The 20,947-nt window shown below is 43.1% G+C and overlaps 1 protein-coding gene across 1 annotated transcript in view; it reads left to right on the top strand.

Moving 5' to 3' along the window:
* SPMIP2 (sperm microtubule inner protein 2) overlaps positions 1–20,514 on the top strand; it is a 38,809-nt gene extending 18,295 nt beyond the window's left edge. The window contains 3 exon segments of the mRNA XM_075709494.1: positions 18,391–18,547; positions 19,986–20,030; positions 20,389–20,514. Coding sequence (XP_075565609.1) covers positions 18,391–18,547; positions 19,986–20,030; positions 20,389–20,514 — 328 coding nt within the window.
* Positions 20,515–20,947: the final 433 nt, after the last annotated feature.

The following is a 20,947-nucleotide window of genomic DNA, read 5'->3' as shown; positions in this document are numbered from 1 at the left end:
TTTAGTGAGAATTAATTTTTCCAGTTACTTTGATTAATGCATCTTGAAAGAAATCTCAGGTTTATAAAGCAATAATTAGTAATAATGATCTTCAGCTATAAATGTGCTACAGAAATCGGAGAGTGACAGCAGAAAAAAACCTTATGAGACTGGCAGAGCTCCTCCAGCAAAACCATGCATGTGAAAAGAACTTACACTATTCCGCTAATATATAAGACTTTAAGAGGTTCTCCATGACCAGGAGCTTCGACTGCTGAGGCATTCGTAATGGAGACCTCGGTAAAACACGAACCGGTGAAAAGGACTAAGGGCATTTATGGAGAAGGACCGCCCAAGTTTTGTTGTACCTCCTCTCCTTCCCCCAAGAATAACCCAGTGGGAAATACAGTCTATTACTGAGTGCAAGGCAATGATCTCCACTGGAAAATGGGACACACCTAAATTCCCTAGGACTCGCCTGGGAAGCAGCAGGTGATGACTGAAGCGCATTCACAGTCACAGCGGGTCTCCAGACATGCCCACCTGCTCCCAGGGCCACAGGAACGTGTCCTGCCCCTTCTCAGCAGTCATAACTGCATCTCTGCATTGCCTCAGATGCACCAAGCAGCACGGTGCCGCAGAAGGGCAAGGTCGCACAGCCACGGCTCTGCTCAGCCTCTTCCTCCCTCCTCTTTGCTCTCACCTGCATGTGCTGCAAACAGGAGCCGCTGCCCTCAGGACACTGCTTCCCTGCCCAGTGCCCTGTAGTACAAGGAGCTCTCACAGCGTGTTAGGCGGTTTCTTTTTTTCCCTTGCCGGTTTGTACAACCTGGAGCAGGCTGGGGGCTCAATCAGGTGCGATAGATACACCCAGGAAACGCCTGCACAGCTCCTCCAAGCTGAACTCCACGTTGCTGGTAGTAGCAGCAGCACTGGGAACAGATGGGCCAGCTGGTCTTCAAAAGCTATAATCGTTCCCTAAACTATGGCACGGGTATGCTTCCTAGTGTGCGGGGAGTAGGAAGTCATTATCAACTTACTGCTTATTTTGGTTATTACAGTAGCATGTGGTTGAGACTCTTGTAGACTGGTCACAAGCTACAACACAAAAATCACTTCCACAAAATCTGTGATCCCATGGTGTCTTCAGTCCAACACTGGAAGGCAGCCAGTGCCATCAGGCAGCATTGCAGCTTTGTCGTTTTTGTAAAGCATTCATAAAACATGCACCTTATTAAGCACTTGGAAAGTAATCTTCTTAGTTTAAATTGATTGTTGAACAAAGAAGCAGCAGTTTGCTGTTGGGGAATGTTTTATTTGCTTTTCACCATAGGAAGGTGGATAGGAAAACAAAGACACACAAGTTGGAACTAAATAAATTAAATGCATTCAATTAGCTAATGGAGTGTCTCACAAAAGGTTGCACTGTTAGAAAATTAAATTAGTTCTTCCTAATATGCTGAGATTCTTTAAGTCATTAACACCTTTGTTTTTGGAAACTGTCTGAAATATTCAGGGAATTATTTTTAACTGTAAGCTTTTTGCTTTCTTTGCCATACCTTTCAGTCCTGATTCTCTTCAGTCTTATAATTAGTGCTAATTTGTGGAAAGCATTTCTAAGATAAATAACTTTGGTGAAATTCATGAGTACAAGGAACATATTTCAGATTTTTCTAATGGAACATGGTGTTCTCAGAGATCAGTTTCACAAGCTATTATATGATTTAGTACCACCGGTTACAAAAAGACTCAACTCAAGCATGTTCACTGATGGCTTCTTATGCCTTTTTACAGCAAAACAACTGAAAATGGAAGATGGAATTATTTTGAAATTGCGGTTCTGCCTTTGCAATGTTATTGTGGATGAGCTCCATCCAACTTATATTAGGTTAATTAACAGCAGTGTGGCATTTGCTGGGGACAGCTACAGAGTGGCCAGACGGACCTCTTTGGTGCTCTACCACAGTGGTGTGCTCTGCGTGGTGTAGTGGCAGAGACTTCCCATTCCCTTCACACCATCCCAGTTGGAATGCTGCAGGGTCTGTGGTTAGGAAGTGCAGTGCACGATCAGCCACGTCTTTATAACTCCATCTAGTCCTTCCTGAAGAGACAGGGGGAGAAGGGACAAGAAGATTTCCTGCAAGTACACACGTATTCAGTACACGCATTTTCAGAGCGTACCCCTTCCTCTTTGCAAGCGTATTTGATCTCACCCAAATCATGAGGTGGCGGGTCCAAGGTGCACCCCAGCCAAGCTAGAGATGAGGCTGGAGGAAGGAGCAGTGCTCAGCACTGCCTCTCATTCTCACTGGAGAGTAATCTGTCCCATGGAAAAACCCAAGGTCCGCATTAAAGGCAGCTCGACAGCAGGAAGCACAGGCAAAGGTCCTGCGCAGGGCTGTCAGGGTTGAAAAAGAGGTAGCTAGGGACATAAAGGCACTTTTCACCAAGAGCATTTCTTTCCCAGGCAAGCAAAACAGCAAAGTACATACGGAGATCCGTTATCTTGATATTCACGTGCTTAAAATCAAGCACTTTGCTGGATGAGATCTGGCATGCCCTTATGTAAGCAAATTATTTTTTTCTGCTTCTAGCCTAATAGAGATTGGAATATTTTGAGAACTCATAGGTCTCATTGCTATGGAAACTAACTCTGTATCTTTAGGTCAGTCTTGCTATCTCTGATTTGCAGAGTCCGCATCTGATCTTAAAAAAAAAAAAAAAAAAAAAAAGAAGAAGAAAAAAAAAGCCCTAGCTGTATTTGCTGTTTCAGCCCCACTCCCCTTTGTCTCACTTCTGTAGCCAAAAGCAGAGTCCAACAGCCTTTACAGGGAAGAGAGTTTGTAATAATAGCAGTCCAGTGCCAGGTTACTGGTTTCAATGCCAACAAGAAGTGAGGGGATTTACGCTGACAGTATGGACAACTGACCTCATCCAGGGGTAGACATCCCCATAGGGAAACTGGCCTCATACAACTGCGATCTCTTTTTTTCTCTCTTGCTTGGGTGAGCAAACCAAAATGCTCACCAATGCTCTGAAATGCTAAACAACACTTTTCCAATCCAGAGCTTAACAGTGGGAGGATTTACCACTGCATGAACAAGGAGAACTGCTGCCACAGGAGCGATTGAACTGGTACCATCTCAGTAAAACAGACTGGCCCCATCTTGCGCCAGGACATCTGCCTTATTGTGAAATCTGGGGTTTTCCCTCTCCCTCCCAACCTCTCTCCTTCTGCACAACTTCAGCTATCCTCATCTCATGGTTTACCCAAACTTGGACCAGCAACAAGATACAAGAGAGGTAAACACTCCCATAGGGAAACTGATACTTGACACACCTCAGTTTCTTTATAGTACTGATGGAGTTATAACATGCTTTTGCTCAGAAGTGAGATGTATTATAAATTCTGCTGTAAAAAAAAATTACTCTTTTGGCAAAAATGGTAAATCTACCAAGAAGGCAGTGCTTGTCAGTAAAAATGAAATATTTTTCTCCAAACTGCAAACACTTATACCTGCTTAATACATTTAATGGTTGGACTGGATGATCTTAAAGGTCTTTTCCAACCTAAACGATTCTGTGATCACTTTCTAATTTAGCACATATAATCTATATACCTTAGTACAGGATAAATGTGCCTTCTCCGGGTGGCCTCAGCATCCATGGCTATAGGGGGAGTTCTGTCCATATTCTTCTCTGCTATTGTTTGCTATTTTCCATTTTTTCCGTTTTCCATTTTTTCCCCTTTGGAGAATGAGGTTAATCTCTTCTGTTGGCTCAAAGATGTTTTGGTTTTGGTTTTGGTTTTGGTGTTTTTTCCCATAAAATTAATCTTGTATTCCTACTAAACTGGTGCAGCTCCTTTTTCTGAAATTTTCCCCCAGAGTGAGAGAAATCACTATCTCACCATGCTCCCCTTTTACCCAAGCCAAATATTAAATATATAAGATCATAGGCAAACACTCAAACTCCTGGAGAATCAGGATTATGCAATGGTGGAAAATGAGAAGAAAGCATTTTTTAAAGGTTGAAGGGAATTCAGCTTCAATAGACAGGGAAAAATCCCACAAGTTTAATTCTTGTAATGGATGGCAGTGACACACGCTCTGCTTTCTGGGATGAGTATTATTCCATAAAGGAATGCAATATGAACCAGTAGTTAAACTAGGACAGATGTTACTGGAAATATTTAAAAGATGTTTACTTTATATTATTAGTGATCAAATATGCAATGTTCTTGGGTATGTCATCCTCATGACTTCCCACAAGACATAATATTTTCCTTGTTGGAAAAAGCAAATAACTAAGTTGTAGGCAGCTTTTTAGTAACTGAGATATTTTTGACTGGTGATGTAGCTGCTTAAATATCCACCAGAACCACCATCCCCCAACCCAACCGCTTCCCTGGGCTTGCCTCCCTTATTCCCTCCACACCATAAAAATGCTTCCCCCATCTCCCAGTTACCGCCTCCCAGCCCAGCACTGGTACTTTCCTTGGTAGGATTCCAGTGAGGAATTTCCACCCTCAACTCCCTGGAGCAAGCTGTCCCTTCCTCCCTCAGCCACCACTCAGAATAACCTGTTTCTTCCTGGCATTTACTGGGTGAACCTCTCTGGGCTTGACTCAAGAAATGAAAAGAAATTTTTCTGATTGGAATGTGAAACTGGCAAACGTGGGGTTTTCCTTCACAAAGCTTGCAAAGGTTTCAGGTATTGCAGTAAAACTGCTGCAGTCTTCTCTGAGGACATGCTTGTAGTGATTAAAAAAAAAAATAATTAAAAAATCACTGCAGTTAATATGTTCCTGTGAAGTTAAAGCTGATTTAAGACTGCTCAAAGTTGCATTAATATAATCCCCTTTAACTAATCAGGTGCGAGTTGTGTGTGGAATGTACCCAAATCCTCTGTTATAGATGAAAAAAAGACTGATCAGCTGCAAATAAAAGGGAGGCGTGAACTCTGCCTTCTTTTTTTCTCTCTCTCGAGCCTCCCACTCCTTCAGAACCAAAGCAGACCCTATTGCACTAAAGCAGGGACAGCACAGAAGAGAAAACATTTCTTCATGGTCCCCTTACTGCTTCCCCCTGCTGAACACCCTGTCCTTCATCACCTGCCCGACGCAAGCGTCATCCTGGTTGCCCCCAGCAGCCTCTGGCTTCTGCACCCTCCCGCCCCGCTTCCCCCGAATAACTGCAGCCATGTCACCCCAGGGAGGCCGGACCAAATGTTATTTTTTTAAGGAACAATGACCCATATCACGTTTGTGAAGCCAAAAAAGCAACACCGTTGTCTTCCCCATTTCATCCTTATTATATACTCCCATGTTGTTGAACTCCTCTTTGGTTTCTTAGAGTCCATTTACCCTCCTTTTTCGGTTCCCTACCCATTGCTCAATCACCTCCAGCCACCGGGGCTGGCGTGGTGGAGCAGAGGGGTTGCGCAGTGGGAGGTCACCGCACGGGGCTGCGGCTGCATTGAGGGGAAGGTCACGGGTCATGGCTGGGCCTCGTGCTCCGAGTTTGCCATGCAAGGGGGTTACCCTCTGCTGCAGCAACACGTTTTGTCCCCTTGGCTCCCCAGCCTCCTTCCTCTTTTTCCTCCCGGTTTTGCTCTGCTTTCCTGCACGAAGCACGAAACTGGAGTAGCCAGAAAGGTGACTGCTGCCATTTTCCAACTACCTCTCCCACACATCCATCTTTTATGGGGATCAAACATTTTTGCCTTATTGTGAACTTTTCTGGCCCATTGGCGACGGCCGGTGAAGGAGGCTTGCTTCTAGAAGAGCTGAAGCTCTGTGCTGAGGTGGAAAGGCAAAATATTGGGGAGAGCTCTGTGTACTGGCCAAATAGCAAGCCTTCCTCAGGCTCCTACTTTTTAAATGCTCATCTGCTAAATATGTTGCTTTTACATCATTTACAGAATGTTTCCCTGCCTTTTCTATATACATTTGCTCAGTATGGTCATATATTACTTTTCTCATCAGCCTGAGGGCACAGAAATTGATACAGGTCTTACACCACTGCAATCCCATTGACTTCAAGGGAATTACTTCCCATTAGAGCAAGTGAAATCAGAACGAATAAATACACCATTTCTCTGCTATTCACCGTTAATGCTGTAAAGCCCACTGGAGTAGTCAGAGAAAGCTGGAGACTGACTCTCGCTTTACTCTTGTTCAGTGCTGTTCCTTAGCGTACGACAGGATAAACGACTTGTTCAGATACACCTACAGAGTGAGGTAAGAAAATAAACTCTTACATGTGTATCACTTTCTGTCTCAGGTCTCACTGGCATGTAGATCAGCACCTGCCTGTCTCGCCATGCAGTAGACCAGCTGTGGCACGCAGGGTGCAGGACGGGTAGCGCAGGGCATCCTCTTTCTCACTGAACTGCTCTGGCAGAGTGCAGAGAGCCAGTGACAGAATAATTATCTGCTATCTATCTTAACTATCAATTTGGAAATCCTTTTTTTTTTATTTTCTCTAGCTCTTTCTGTTGGGAATCAAAGCACTCAAGCCATTCAGTCACCCACAGAGGGCTTTCATCCTCATCTTATAAATGGGAAAACCCTGAGACCCAGAGATCTGAAACTATTTGTCCTTGGCCATAGATGTGGTGGAGCCAGAAATAGTTCCCAGTTCCAGATTGCCACTTGAATATATTTAACCACAAGATCATCCTTCTTCTTCATTACTTCATAGTGTTTAATTTAAACACGCAAACATAAGAAGGCAACAAAACAAAAGAAAGAAAACCTCAGGCCAAGATCCACTGTGAGTCAGACACACAAAGCTGCCAAACTGCATCCAGCCATCACATGGTTGCTGTAGGAAATGCTGGCAGTTGCCTCCCTATGCAGAGGTCAGTTAGGATTGGATACCATGGAGATAACCCCTGGATGGGCTGTGAGTTGTTCTGGAAGAGGAAGACAAAGGATCTGTCAAAGCCAGGCACATTTTCGAGACACATCCTCACAAACAGACCCAGAAGCCACCAACCTGAGCTATGTCCTAAGTGGATCTCAAGTCACAAATGCCTTGGGGAGCCCCTACTGGGTCCGGCTGGCCTTCAGTTTCCCTCCACGTGTATTCATACAATAGTCTATGCCAATTTTTTAATCCAGAATTTACTAATGACAGTCTTTCTCTTCCCAATGTTAATGTATTTTTCCTGGTATCTTCCTTTTAGACAAAAAGAAATAATGAAAATCTCAATAATTAGCATCTCACAGTTCTTTGTGATGAAGAGGTCATGTACTTTCCCAACAGCTTCTATCTCCATGGATACAACCAAGGCTACTGATAAGGCTATGGTGGTATTCTTCTGAGCTTTACCTATGTACTTAGCTATATCTGTTGAAGTGAGCCGCAGCAAAATGGTTCAAAACACAGACATGTTCAGAGATGAAGGCGGCAGTTCCAGCTCATAGCTGTCACGTCTCACTGTACACAGTGTTGTTCCCAATGGAGAAGTTAGTTTTCCTACCTTCACACTGTCAGCTGCAAGCTGATTCAAATCTTGAAGGTTCACTTTATGTACAAGACCTAGAACATATTTTTGTTTTATGTGATGAACTACAAAAATTTTCTTGTCTGTGCCCTCTGCTGATATTCTGATAAACTGTCCTCATTCTCGGTAATGAACATATCTTCCATTTTTCTCTAAAAAAAAATAGATTTCCCCTACCCTTCTCACTCCCCTCCTCCAAGTTAGAAATGTCAGAATGTAGAAATTACAATTGCTGACGCTGTGCTTGCTGCAGGACTACCGAGAAGTGGGGTTTTGGTATAAGCAGAAATTTGACTTGCTGTTTTCTCAGCCTTCAGCTGAGGGACAGAGGATGTTGTTTCTTGCATAAAGGGGTTTCACAAAGAACTCACATGACCTGTTCCCAGCCACTGCTGGTTTATAGTTTGAGTTAAAATTGCAGGCAAATAAGTAAGGATTTACTTGGCTTGACTAAATGTTTCTACTTTAAAAAAAAATGAATTCATGAAAACATTGCAGCTCAAGTTTCTCTCATTTCTCATATCACTACCTCATGACTTCAGGCTACCCTGTAGCAAAACTGTGGAAGTTGAGATTTAATATTTGCAGCAACTGATTTGCACAGGCTACAACAAATCCTTTTGCAGATTTGCAGAAGAAAGAGTCACAATCAGCTCAGTCGCTTTGTTCCCACCTTAGATTTCACTGTTGCAAAAGGCAGTTCAATTTCATATAATCACAACAGCAAACAGCTATAACAGAATACATTAAAACCACATTTGTTCAATAAAAGAATGCCATTTCACAAAAGGTCATGCTTTCAGTTTTGAGGAGGCTGCTAGTCACAAGCAAAATGCCAATATATCATATCACAAAGCATTGACTTGTCCATTCCCGAGCTGCCTTAGCTACAAAAATGAGACAAATAGTATTTACCTACCTTCTGAGATGATGAAATATTTGGTCATAAGTTAAAAATGCATACTACTGAATACTTAAAATAAGGCATATGTGAAATAAGACATACAGTTCCATAAAGTGGATAACATATGGGAAATGCACTGTTAAGGGTCTCATCAGGAGAAACAATAATCTTGGAAAAAACGGTAACTATCAGTTTTAGCAGTTTACCTAATTGTGCACAACTTTCCACAGCATCTATTTAGAAGACAGCTACTTGATACTAAACTTTAAATATTTTAGACAAACTGCCATTTTAGGGCGTTTCCTCTCTCCACCTAGAAGACTGCAGCCACAGCAGTCTGTTTCCAGTGATGGTGCAAAGGACACTGCCATAGATATATAACACTTCTGCATTATCTCATCCATAGCTCTAAAGTGTTATTTCCTATCATTTTAGCCTGCATCCTATAAAGTTTCCAACATCTTTTAAAGGTGATTTTTACGCTAGAAGAAAATTTGCTTTTAACCCGGGGTAAATTTATTGCATCATTTAATCTGCAACCTCCTCTTGAATACAAGAGCCTAGCTCTTTGTCCATTTGTCTCTTGGGCACTTAGTTAATTAAGAAGGAGAATTTTGCTGATTGTATTGGCTAAATTTTTGTCTTTTTAAAATGTTGTCCAAGCAAAAAGATGAGTACTCATCAGTCCAGATAGATGGGGAGAAATATAGTACTGCTATGATATTAATTCTTCTCTTTTTTTGTCCTAAATGATATCTTAAAGTAAGTCAGGTTTCTGTATGTCAAGTAGTAGAGGCAGCAGCACCTGTAATTATAATTCCTTTTAAGGAACTAATTTTTTGTGATTTATATCTTTTCCAAAGAAACGATTCCATTACAATGGCTAACAGTGGATGGGCAGTCACATTTGTTAAAAGATTCAGCTATAATGGATCAACTTTATCTCAGAAACTGGGGAATGGAAAAGTACATTGCTTTCCCTTTATTATAAAACACAAGTAAAAGGAATGGATTCTGTTAGCTCTCACACCTAGTAACTCCAGAAAGGACACCTGAAATTCTCCAAGTTTGCCACCATGACGAGGTTGTGTGTTTGCACTTTCCACCTGACCAAGCCCTACAGCTTGGGGCAAGCAGTTCATCACTCTCAGAAGCAATCTATAAGAATTTGTCACCTAAGTTCAGTGAATATCCCCAGTACTGCATGTGCTCCACATCCTTTGAACAGGGAAAAGACAGAACAGTCTAAAGATGAGAAAGTATGAAAATAATGCAAAGTGAGAGAAGGGGGCTGTGAAGATGGAAAAAGATGAGAGCAGAAAAGCCCAAAACCAACAGCAGGAGCAGAGGGTGGGGGAAAAGGCAGAAGCTGGAGAGGTAGAGGTGGGAAGTGAAGAGGTCTTTAATCAGTCCTCTCTCACACTTTGTTTCAGAATTTGACAATGAACAGACAGCTCTTGAGCCTCAACATACCTCTGCTGTCTAGCAAACAGCTACAAAAATCCAGCGGGGAAAAACATGCTTTCTCATTTCCCTCATGTTGTCTTCTGCAACCTTAATTTTATTTTAATTTCTTTTTTCCAATGTAATAAAAAATCCCTACTGTAGCAGCATTAACAGACAATCAGGTTTGACTGTTGGGCAAAGCACAGGAGGAATGCAAATAATCAACAAGGAGTTGACAACCTAGAAATTCTGGTCCCCTTACAGAATAACTGCTGTGTGGATATAAATTCTTCCTCCTATCAGTTACATACAGGCTTTTTTGGCTGTGTACATCTTAAACATCAATTATCCATGCAACTTAGGAAAAAAAAAATGGTAATTGATGCTCTCTTACTCAAAGCAAATTTTGAGAGAAAATTAGTGCTCTAAATGGCAAAATATTCAAACAAAAGCACCGATTATAACTCTGTTATTGATATGAGCTTTTAAATGGCATATGACACATCCAGATTAGTTCAGTAAGAAAACAGGTTTAGGGTTGGATAGTAGCTGAGATTTTTTTTGTTGGTTTTATGGTGAAGGATAGCCAGATGGATAAGGATTTTATTATAGGTATTGGCAAGTTAATGCTGCTGAAAGCCTGACACATGACGCATTGACTCAAAGTTGGAACATTAGATTTTCATCGACATTAAATTCAAGCAATTTTTCTGAAACTGCAGCCTGGATGTGCCACCATGGTTTGCGTGTTACCTACCTGAAAAGAAGAAAGACCACACACATCGCAAATCGTCCTGTCTGAAGTGATGCGAAGAACGTTCACCACAAAAGAGCCAGAATTCTTGAAAACTAGTGTGTGCAAACACGTATGCTAAGCTGTGCTCACCTGCACACCCCGCTCGAGGGCAGGTCACAGAGCACACTGCCCTCTTCACATCACCTGGCCTGGAAAACTGGTTTTCACCATCAGTCATCTTCTGCCTTCCAGTCCAGCCTTCAGACCAGGAAGAAGCACTCCACTAATCCTCAAACCCTGTACTGTAGCCGAACCCCTAATACATATGTGATCTGTTGAAAATACATGCACCATATTCATCAGTTAAATCCCCGATTTGCTAATTCAGATATGAAAACGGTGTTGGCTTGGAATGCCTGAACCAAAGCAATCCGGCTGGACTCGAGCAGTCTCCAAAGAAGTCACCCGTGGGTGACATTTATCTTTGTTTCTTCATTTGTAGCATAGACAAAGGGAGCCATTTACATTCCTGAAAGATCTTGTCTCAGCAGTTTCCCTTTTGAGACCGTACAGTAAGGGAAAGAGCTAACTAATCTATTTGTGGCCTTCAAATAGTACACCAGAAACTTTATAAGCATGGACAGGTGCCTGCCTAGGAAAGCTGGTCATCTAATTTTAGATACGCCAAGATGAACAGGAGGAAAAAATATTATAGAGAGAGTAGGGTTAGCAAAGAAAGAATTCTGGACTGTAAGAGACCAGAGTAACTTGATCAGTGCACATCCACGTAGCATGACATTTTGTTATTAACACAAAGGATAAAAAAACTTTACTGATAATATCACTTGATCTGCAGTGATTAAACATCTCCCTGGAGTTTTTCCTCTCACCAGAACACAAATTCTTCCTAAATTTGGCCCCTTTCTCTTAGCCAGCCTCACATCAGACCTTCTCCAATAGCACAGATTTCAGCTGCAATAGTGGACACCAGTTATCTGAGTCACCACAGTAAGGTCACCTGAACTGAGCCAACTGCAGCAATCGGCAAGGCGGGGGGGCTCACAAAAATGAGCAGAAAGCTGCTGTATTTGAGCTATAGCAGAGAAGGTCAACGTTTTCCTGGCTAATCAGGGATTTGGGTCAGGAGACATTGGAAATTAGGTAGGTTTTGGATGCTGCTTCCACCGAAACCAGGATCTGCTTGGCTTGTGGTGCCTTCCAGCATTCAGCAGCCCAGCTGGAAGCCATAAGCAGCTATCAGCTTGGGGCTCATGACATCACTGTGGCACTGAGCACATTTTTCACATACTAAGACAGCATGGATACAGGCTGTTAGCTGAGGGAGTTTATTAAACAGCTGAACTGCCGGCTGCAGACGCTTCATTTCTGCAGGTTAAGCTTTTTGTTTTGTTGCAGTGGACACATTTTTCAGCTGCAAAGAGTTTATTAAAAAAAAAAAAAAACAACATTGACATTAGCATCAGTTAAACTCTCGTGTCAGAACACCTAAAAACTAATTTTTCAAACGCACACAATGCCTTGTGATTCCTCTTTGGTTTTCTAATGGGGCCGGGGATCTGGTTGTAAATTTTACTCACCAGTAACTCCGCTGTCTTGTGAAACGTGCAGAAAACCCAGAAAGCAGTTTGATAAAGGAAGGCACATATCTAACTTAGAATCATAGAATCCTAGAATCATTTAGGTTGGAAAAGACCTTTAAGATCATCCAGTCCAACCATTAACCTACACTACCAAGTCTACTCTAAACCAATCAAGGGTAGACTAGACTAAACCATGTCCCGAAACTTCAGTAAGGCCAGCCCCTGGGAGTAAGACAGCTTTGTACCACGGCACAGGCAGTCTTGTGAAAGAGAAATGCATCAGCCACGTACTCTGCCCTGTAGCCCCATGGAAGCTATGCTGAACCACAGGCTGAGGGGCCAGCTTTTCACCTTATTCTACCTTTGGGAAAGAGGAACTACCATTGTTGAGGAATTTTGCAGTGTGCTAAGAGGCTCACAGTCCCAGGACAGATGGAGATGGTGAAAGAGGCTACATCTGTCAAGTTAAAGGACTAAATCATTGCTTTGGTCACGTGCCTCTGGCAGCCACCACCCGCTCACCTGCAGTTGCATTGCCTTTTTCTGTGCTGCAGGAGCACAGTGTCACCAATGCAAGAGAGGAGGACTCATCTGGGGGCTCAGATGGGGGAAACGAACATTCACACCCTTACAATGGGCCATGCTGCCAGTAGCCCATGGTCTGGTTTTAGACCTGAGGGAGAAAGGTCAAGCCTAAGCCCAGAGCTCTGCTGCAGCCCTACAGACACTGGCACAACACACAGGAGAAAACTGTATCCTGACACAGAGGCTGTGGTTGGGCATCCACTCTTCATGAGAGCTGATTTAGAAGAGTCACGTCTTTTGATTTCAGAGCTTGTAAAGTCTTGCTCATGAACTCCAGAGTGAGAAATGCATAGAGAACTAGTCTCAGAGGTCTACTTAAGTCTACTGTGTATTGACCAGGTAGCAGTCAGCTGCCCAGCAAAACAGACTTCTGTTAGGTCTGAGCGATTTCTGAAGATGGCACAGTATCAGACCTACACTAACAAAATGCTTTTATTTCAAAGTTTTAGCATTTCAAAGTTCAGATGTGCAGCTGTCACATTTACAGGTAATTTTAAATTGAATTTTTACTGTGCCAGGAAGCATTGGATGCCAGCAAGAGTGAAACACAGAAGGCAGCTTTATTTCTGTTGCTGATTTTAAGGCAAGTTTTTAATAGCTTCCAGTTAGCTTGGGCAAAGGAAGCTAGCTGCAAAGTAAATTACAGAAATTTAAGATTTGCTACACTTAATGTATAACTGAAATAATACACTGCAGAAGGCACAAATAGCACCATAGCGGTTACAAATCCTGAACTGGAGGGACATGCGACCAAAATAACTGAGGACAAGTTACACTGAAGTACAAATCTGAAAAACAATTTAAAAGTTGATATCATTAATTCCAGTTCCAGTGGGACTCCCATGCCCCAAACACAGCATAGCTTGAGTGATTACTACTACTTTGGGGTTTCCTCCTGATTTTTTTATAGGCTAGCTAGTGTGAAGCCCCAATCTCACCTCAGCAAAAAGCTTTGAAAGAGGAGGCAACATTTTCTTATTCTCTGTTGGCAGCATACAGCCACTTTTCCATGCACTGGACAGGAGTTTAAAAAGAGATGTGGACTCTTGTCTTCTACCCAGTCATGACTGTTAGGTTCTGATTTAAGACCTTTGAACTATGGAGTGTTTTCTTAGCTATTAAGGCATGATTTGACCTTGACTTCCAAGCAGCCACTGCTCAAAGCCTTTGCATTCTTCTTCAAATTGTTCCACCTCTTTATGGATTTTTCCGGCCAACCCTTTTGATCCTATTTGAAGAAGCTGAGTGGGGGCAGTTCATTGCATGGAAGAGTATTAGGCCTGAAGAACAACAGCTGTAGCTCCAGCAGAAGTTAGAAAAACTTTTATACGGCATTGTCCTCCTTATAATTCCTACAAAGCTGCCTTCTGAGCGCAAAATACGCTTAGCAGTTCATCTCAATTCTCTAATGACTTTGCCTTTCCCCAGCCAGCAGAACAGCAATTTTGCAGCTGCCGCTACTACACCTAATTTATCAGCAGCTTGCTTTGCCGGCACTTGGAGCACTGACAATTGTGGTCATAACTCACGTGGAACCGGGACTCCACTTTTGAAGGAAACAAGAGCTACATGATGCCCTTCTACAGTTTTCACAGCTGTGGGAGATGCTCGGCTGGATTGCTGGGTCCCGCTCCCACTGATGTCCATCGCCAGCTCCATGTCCCTGTCGATGCTCTGTAACGATCAGGAGGCAGAGTCACAAACTGGAAACACGATTAATATATTCTGCACTTTTCCAGGAGTTACTCCTCTTGTTAGAGTGTTATTAAGGTCAGAAATAATGGCAGCTACCCTCACAGGGGGCTTCTGTGGTGAGGAAGGGAACAATAAGGGTATATTTCAACAGGTTACCTTAGACAGTCTCCGGTGGAATAACAATCAGGTCCGATATGACATACCACGAAGGGTAATAGGTCTGCAAAGCTGAGCTATCTGGTGCCAATCTAGAGCTAGGCAAGCAATCTGAAACCAGCTTTTACACTAACTGCAGCTGGGGAAAAGGAGAATTGACTTGGCACCAGTCCCACAAAACACGTGTTTCGATATTATAGCCAGCTGTAGCTCTGTTACTTCACCCATCCTTCGGGGTGCAGTTTTCATGTTACAGCTAAGCAGAAGTAATGGGCAGGCGATGCTGGAAAGGGGAGTCGTGCTTCTCCCTCGCATTTTCAACACCTGGCTATGCATTCTCCAGGCATCAGTAGTAGCTCTCATCTGACCCCTACTGCAAGCAGGTAGGTAAGGGTAGATTTCCACCAGCAAGCACGAATGATCCGCAGTAGATTAGCTTAACTAATGTGAAACTCACTGCCCAGGATTCCCATTTCACCCCTGCTTTAAGTGAACTACGCTGAAAGGGGCAGACCTGTTGTCCTCTTCACCTGCTGCAGCCACTTCCCTTGCACTGGCAGTAGCACCCGCACACTTGGGTGATGAGCTCAGAGACCCAAACTCATCCGATGAGCACAAAGATCAAAACAATGTGCTTATTGGTTGGACAGGGCTCTGAGCAACCTGATCTAGCTGAAGATGTCCCTGGTCACTGCAGGGGGGTAGGACTAGATGACCTTTAAAGGTCCCTTCCAACCCAAACTACTCTATAATTCTATAAACAGTATTCCTTCCCATCGCAGGTGCCTAGCCTTCTCTTTCTCTCGCTGTCAAACCTCGCATTTCTTCCCCTTGACATGTGAGAAAAACTCGGACTCCAACTGGGTTTGTCATTTGCTGTTCTTCAGAAACAAGTGGTGCCTCTCAACCACTCATTTTTACAAGAGCCACTACTTAATCTCAAGCAGCAGAAAGAAATAATTTAATATCCTTTGTTTCGAGACACAGTTTGTATGTTTGTCTAATTATCCAAAAGGCACCTTATCCTCAAGGGCACCCACCATCTCCAGCTACCCAGCAGCTGGCCAAAATCAGCCAGCTCCCCACCAACAACGGCCAGGATTGCCATGGCAATTTATCCCCTTACAGAATGACAGTCACATCTTGTCTGGTCATGGTTGCTTTTCATCTTCTGATTCCCACCACATGGATTAAAATAAAATAAGCAGCACCAAGACTGAATCAGGAACTCATAACAGACACTGGTACAGAGTCAAGTGGCATTTATGACCCATAATTTTACTTTTTTGCTCATTCTTCTTATATTTCCTCCTGCCTCTATCCTTTCACATAGTTTAAAGCGATAACACCGGTTCCAGTATTTCAGCTCACGTGCGTACTTCAGAGCCAAACTGCATTATATCACTCTTTTATATTAAAATAGACAGATATAAAGACGCTACATTGCCACAGCAGAACATTCATTGCAGATACCTGCACATCAATGCATAAAAGCTAGTGCAGAAACTGTTTCTGCAAAGGAGTGAGTTAACATCTTGTACAGTCCACATGCTTGCCTGTAACACCTTCCCACTGCCTCAACAAGAAACTCACTCGGAGACAAGTTTGATCTTTCAATTCTGCCTTTATTTTTCTAAAAACTAGCACTTCTCTTGAGTGGTTACTGACTCCTGCTATTTCTCACGAAGTGTTGTTCTGCAGCTTGTCATGAGTTACTTTTCCCCACATCATTCATGCATCCCAAGTGAAAAATAAAGATGCATAAGAGCAAAGAAGCAGGTGTTTGGAAAACCAAAATACATTTCTTTGGCAGCATCCATATAGCAGATACTTTCAGCTAAGCTATCCTTATAGGCACAATTGCAATTGTACACAATAAGCTTTTGAGGCAGTATATAAGAATGAGAGAACTCTTTTTCTCTTTTTTCTTTCCCAAAAGACAGATGACTGGATGCCAGACACTATGTCTCTGACTCTTTAAAGCAACTGCCAGGAAGGGAAAAGGGAGGTGTATGCATCCCCCCCACCCCAGCTTGGCCAGTAGGACTGTCCAATGACAAAGGCATTATTTTAGGACTCAGAAGATCAGGTACGAACCTTTGCCACAGCCTCCCTGCATACTTTTGGCGAATTGCCTCATCCTTTTTTAATGAACAGTGGTAATTACTAGAATGCTGAGAAAACAAACACGAGCTGCTTTTATGCTGAGCCACAGACACAGGCTGAAAATTCCTGACCTGCCACCAGCCAAGCTTAATCAAGAATTAGGAATGGTTAATCAGTGTGGTTAACTCGGCATGGTACTGAGATTAAGATGTGTTACAGAGTGACTAGAGACAGGTTTAGTGAATCCAGAGACCATCTCACTATTGCTGCGTAGTGCCACGCTGCCAAGCTGTGCTATCAGGACGCTCTGCGCTATATATCATCGCAGAGCACGTAAAACTGCATTTAACTCGAGCAAGTCCTCCACGCTAAAGTTCACAGTCATGTTTCAACCTCAACCACAATGCAACCCAGCTCAGTGTCAGAGCTCTGAGAAAAAGGGCAGCGGTGTGCGTGTTGGCAGCCAACCACCATCAAACCGTTGGAAGCGTTACAATTAAAGCATAGTCTGATGCTGCCAGAGACTTCACCCCAGACGGCGAGCAAGCTCATCTGTGTGCAAAATTGTAGTTACATGCTGTTTAGAATAGTCCCATTTTGTTGGGGAAAGAGTGACACTTAGCGATACTCAGCAACCAGCAGCGAGCCGACCTGCAGGTGCACTTTGCCGCTGGGGTTCATCGGGCCAGCGATTTCTAGGGACCCCTCCTCTAGGTGCCTTGGCTCTCGAGATGGGACCACCCAGCTCTTAGCTCTCCGGCCAGACCAAGGTTTGAAATCTCCTCAGAACAAATCGTGAAGTCTATATCAGCTTTCTCCAGGGCTGGCAGAGCAGTTGCTAGCCACAAAAATAGACATGCAGAAAAAGCTTCATATATTTAGAAGAAAAGCAGAGAATACTCATTTAAAAAGAAGCAAGGGAAGGAGGCGGCAAGTCAGCTTTCTTGTAAAGTTTAGTGTGATCCCAGAGATGAACTAGTTAGATTAGCAGCACTGTAGTTTGAACATCACAAGGCTCAGTACAGGAACCTTTTAAAGATGAGAACAGCGTTCCCGAGTTACCAGCTTCCTCATCTACCAAGAGCATAGGCACTCACATCTGGGACGTCACCACGTCTTCTTCAGAGCTTCTTTAATTCAAGCATATAATAATGCCCAACTACTCCAACCGCTCCCACTAGCCAATGAATTACCTACGACACTCAGAATTTATTTAGCAACATTACAAATGGGCTTTGCATCTTTTGCTTTTGGTGTTTACCCACTGCTGAGCAACAGGAGAGGCTCCTGCATTCTTGTGGGAAGAAAATTGCACATGGAAAACCAGAGGCGGCTGTCTACCTTTGGGGTGTAGCCATAGCTAGGTCTAACACAAATGGTTTAGATACCAGAGGCCTGACAAGCTCACTTGAAATATTGGTGTCTAAGTTACGTCCCCAGTTGTACTGCGCTGACAGAGGTCAGTTCGTCGCTCACTTTGGGCATCGCATCAGGTAGGCATGCAGAGGACCCTGCTCAACAAGCCTTCGCATTCAGTCACCCTTTCACGTTAGGGACGCCAAACCCTGCCAGGAGACAGCCAGAAGTGCAATTATGGTTAAGAGCGGGGCAAAGGAAAAAGGTTAGTTCTCCCTCAGTGCTAACTCCATTTTGGTTTATCTTCCCGCCAGGCAGCCCACTCCCTATATTCTTGAACAAGGCCACCATGCAAGGGACAGGCTAGCCTGCGACTCAGGCAGCTACCATGGCTGTCTTCACCCACGCAGCAAACAGGCTGCAATGATTCGGGCATCCCAGGCACCTCTGCTTCCCAAATCAAAAGATAAGGTATATTTTGTCTATTAGAAACAAACCTGAAGAATTAAAGCGCTTGCACCACGACTGTAGTGCCCTCACATAAGCCCATCCCCTACAGAGGATGGGAGGAGCTGATGGCTTGGAAATGTGATTTTTAATTTCACATTGCTCATGGTGTGGCCATGTTTTAATGTCAAAAAAGTTGTATGTTTTAGGGAATCACAAATAGTTCAACAAAAAAATGCTCAATTCAAAACCCCTATATTTTTTAAAGCTAAAGTAAACAATTTTAGGAGACTTGTCCATCTTAAGGCCAACAGTGACCGTGCAGATCTTAAAAAGAAAAAGGTGATACAATACTGTAGAAAATGAAGTGAAAACATTTATGTCACAGTAATGCACAGAAAATAAGAGAAAACTACCCAGGCTCATTTTACCTAGGGAAAAAGAGATGAGGTAGTAAAATAAAGGTAAAATACTAATTAAACTTAAGGACATATTTGAAACATTTTTTTTTTATACACAGGGTTGGAATTCAATCCAATGGAAGGGAAAACAGTTTTGTGAGCCAAATGTCCCAGCTCTTGACCCCACAGCACTCTTATCAGACAGCACAACCACTCCCTGGGAAGATCTCAAGCAGACCTAAGCATCACTTCATATTTCCACATTTGCAAACATCTCTCTGCCCGTAGGAGGGAGAGCTGGCTTTCTTGGTGGGAAACACCATTTTGCCAGATCACGGTGGAATCTCTCCTGTAGCTCAAAACGGAGGAAATCCAGTTTATGAGATTATATTTATTTTTAAGTGCTTGACTGTCACTCCTAAGCCCTTCGGCCTTGCGTTGACCTTTAGGATTTCAAGACAAGATGCTACTCTACTTGTACTGCTTAAACTGTTTTAGCTTTGGGATTGTGCCAGACAACTGACTGCAACTATTATAAGAGTCATTTTCCAGCATGTGGATTACTAGCATGTGGCCACTTAAGCTAATTTTATATGGGATCAGAAGCCCTATAGGTCACAGTCTCATGGTTTGTCACTCAGCTGCACGTCCTTTATGTCCAAAATCCTGTTTCATATGTTCAGTCATGCTCTCTTCAACCATGTATGTACAGAAAAACCAAAGAATATGGTGCATGGATGATTAGCAGAAAGCTTTGCTGTTATACGACTTCTTCATTTAGAGAGAAAAGGAGGGAGAAAGACTGGCAGAATTCTGGCACAAACCTTAGTTATTTTGTTCACGCTTAATTACGCCTGCTGTAGCCTTGAAGTCATTACATACAAGGAGGATCTCTTCATTGGGTCTGTGATCCTCCTTGCTATTTATATAAGAGGAAAAACAGTTAAATCAGTTGATCATTAATATTTGTATTATTAAGTCACATCTTTTGAACAAATCACAGAATCTGACCGCAGAGTTTGAGAGTTTTTCAAATCTAGGTATTATTTTCTCTTTTGCAGCTGTTGGTTTTAAGAGCTCCTCGGCAGCCCTCTCAGCCATACCACGTAAGTATTTATTAATACAGGTCTCCACCCTTTCCCAGTGCTTGACCATTTTATACTGGTCAGCCTGCGCATCTGGCCTCTTGCTAACCTGCCACAGTCCCAATCATATGAATTCTGAAAGAGATTGGCTAAGTGTCCTTTAGAAAAAAGTTAAACCAGTTGATATGACCAACAGCTTAACTACAATTTTTTTAAAAGTAGTGAAGTCAGAGCAGAGGAGCTTCATGGAGTCCTACAAAGCCTGGGTAGAAGCCCCGGTTGCTGTCCCACCAAATCGCTGAGCCAATCCAATGGCCCACAAGTATCAAAGACAGCAGGAGCTGGAGCAGTCTCAACTCCTTTTCTCTCTTGTTCCTAGCTTAGGAGCCCCATCTCTTCCATTGCCCTTATGCTAGCACTTACTGGAGCCAAATTCAATGTTAACCCAGCAGACAACCATCAGCAGCTTGTTTTCTGCAAACATGCTGCACCTGGAGATGAGTGATTCAACGAGCAACAGAGCAAGCCACTGCATAAGCGACTTGCAGATTCAGCTAGCATGACAGGAGGGAAGACCGGACAGGGTAATGGGGTCTTCCCCTTGTTACAGGGTTAGCTATTAAAGTGTTTCAAGCCTTCTCATGAAAGCACACTTAGAGAGAGGGAGGCAGCTGCAGAAGTTGTCAAGAAGCAAGCTGGAGTGAGGTTACAATTCACTACAGCACCATTGTTCGATGTACTATTTTTCACACTAAAAAACCCCTTTCATTCTCATGAACACCAAATCTAGCTAACCTCTATAACAGGTCACCATTTGTACAGGAGTATTAACAGGAGCACAAATTACACAGGAGTTGTAGTAGACAACACAACAGACATTTCTCCTTCCTTCAAGTGTGTGCTAGCACCTTTGAGCACGAGAAAATAAGTAGACTTAT

Source organism: Pelecanus crispus, chromosome 4, assembly GCF_030463565.1.
Source record: "Pelecanus crispus isolate bPelCri1 chromosome 4, bPelCri1.pri, whole genome shotgun sequence".
NCBI classification, from domain to species: Eukaryota; Metazoa; Chordata; class Aves; order Pelecaniformes; family Pelecanidae; genus Pelecanus; species Pelecanus crispus.
The sequence above is the reverse complement of the archived record's forward strand: the minus strand, read 5'-3'. Positions and strand labels throughout refer to the sequence as shown.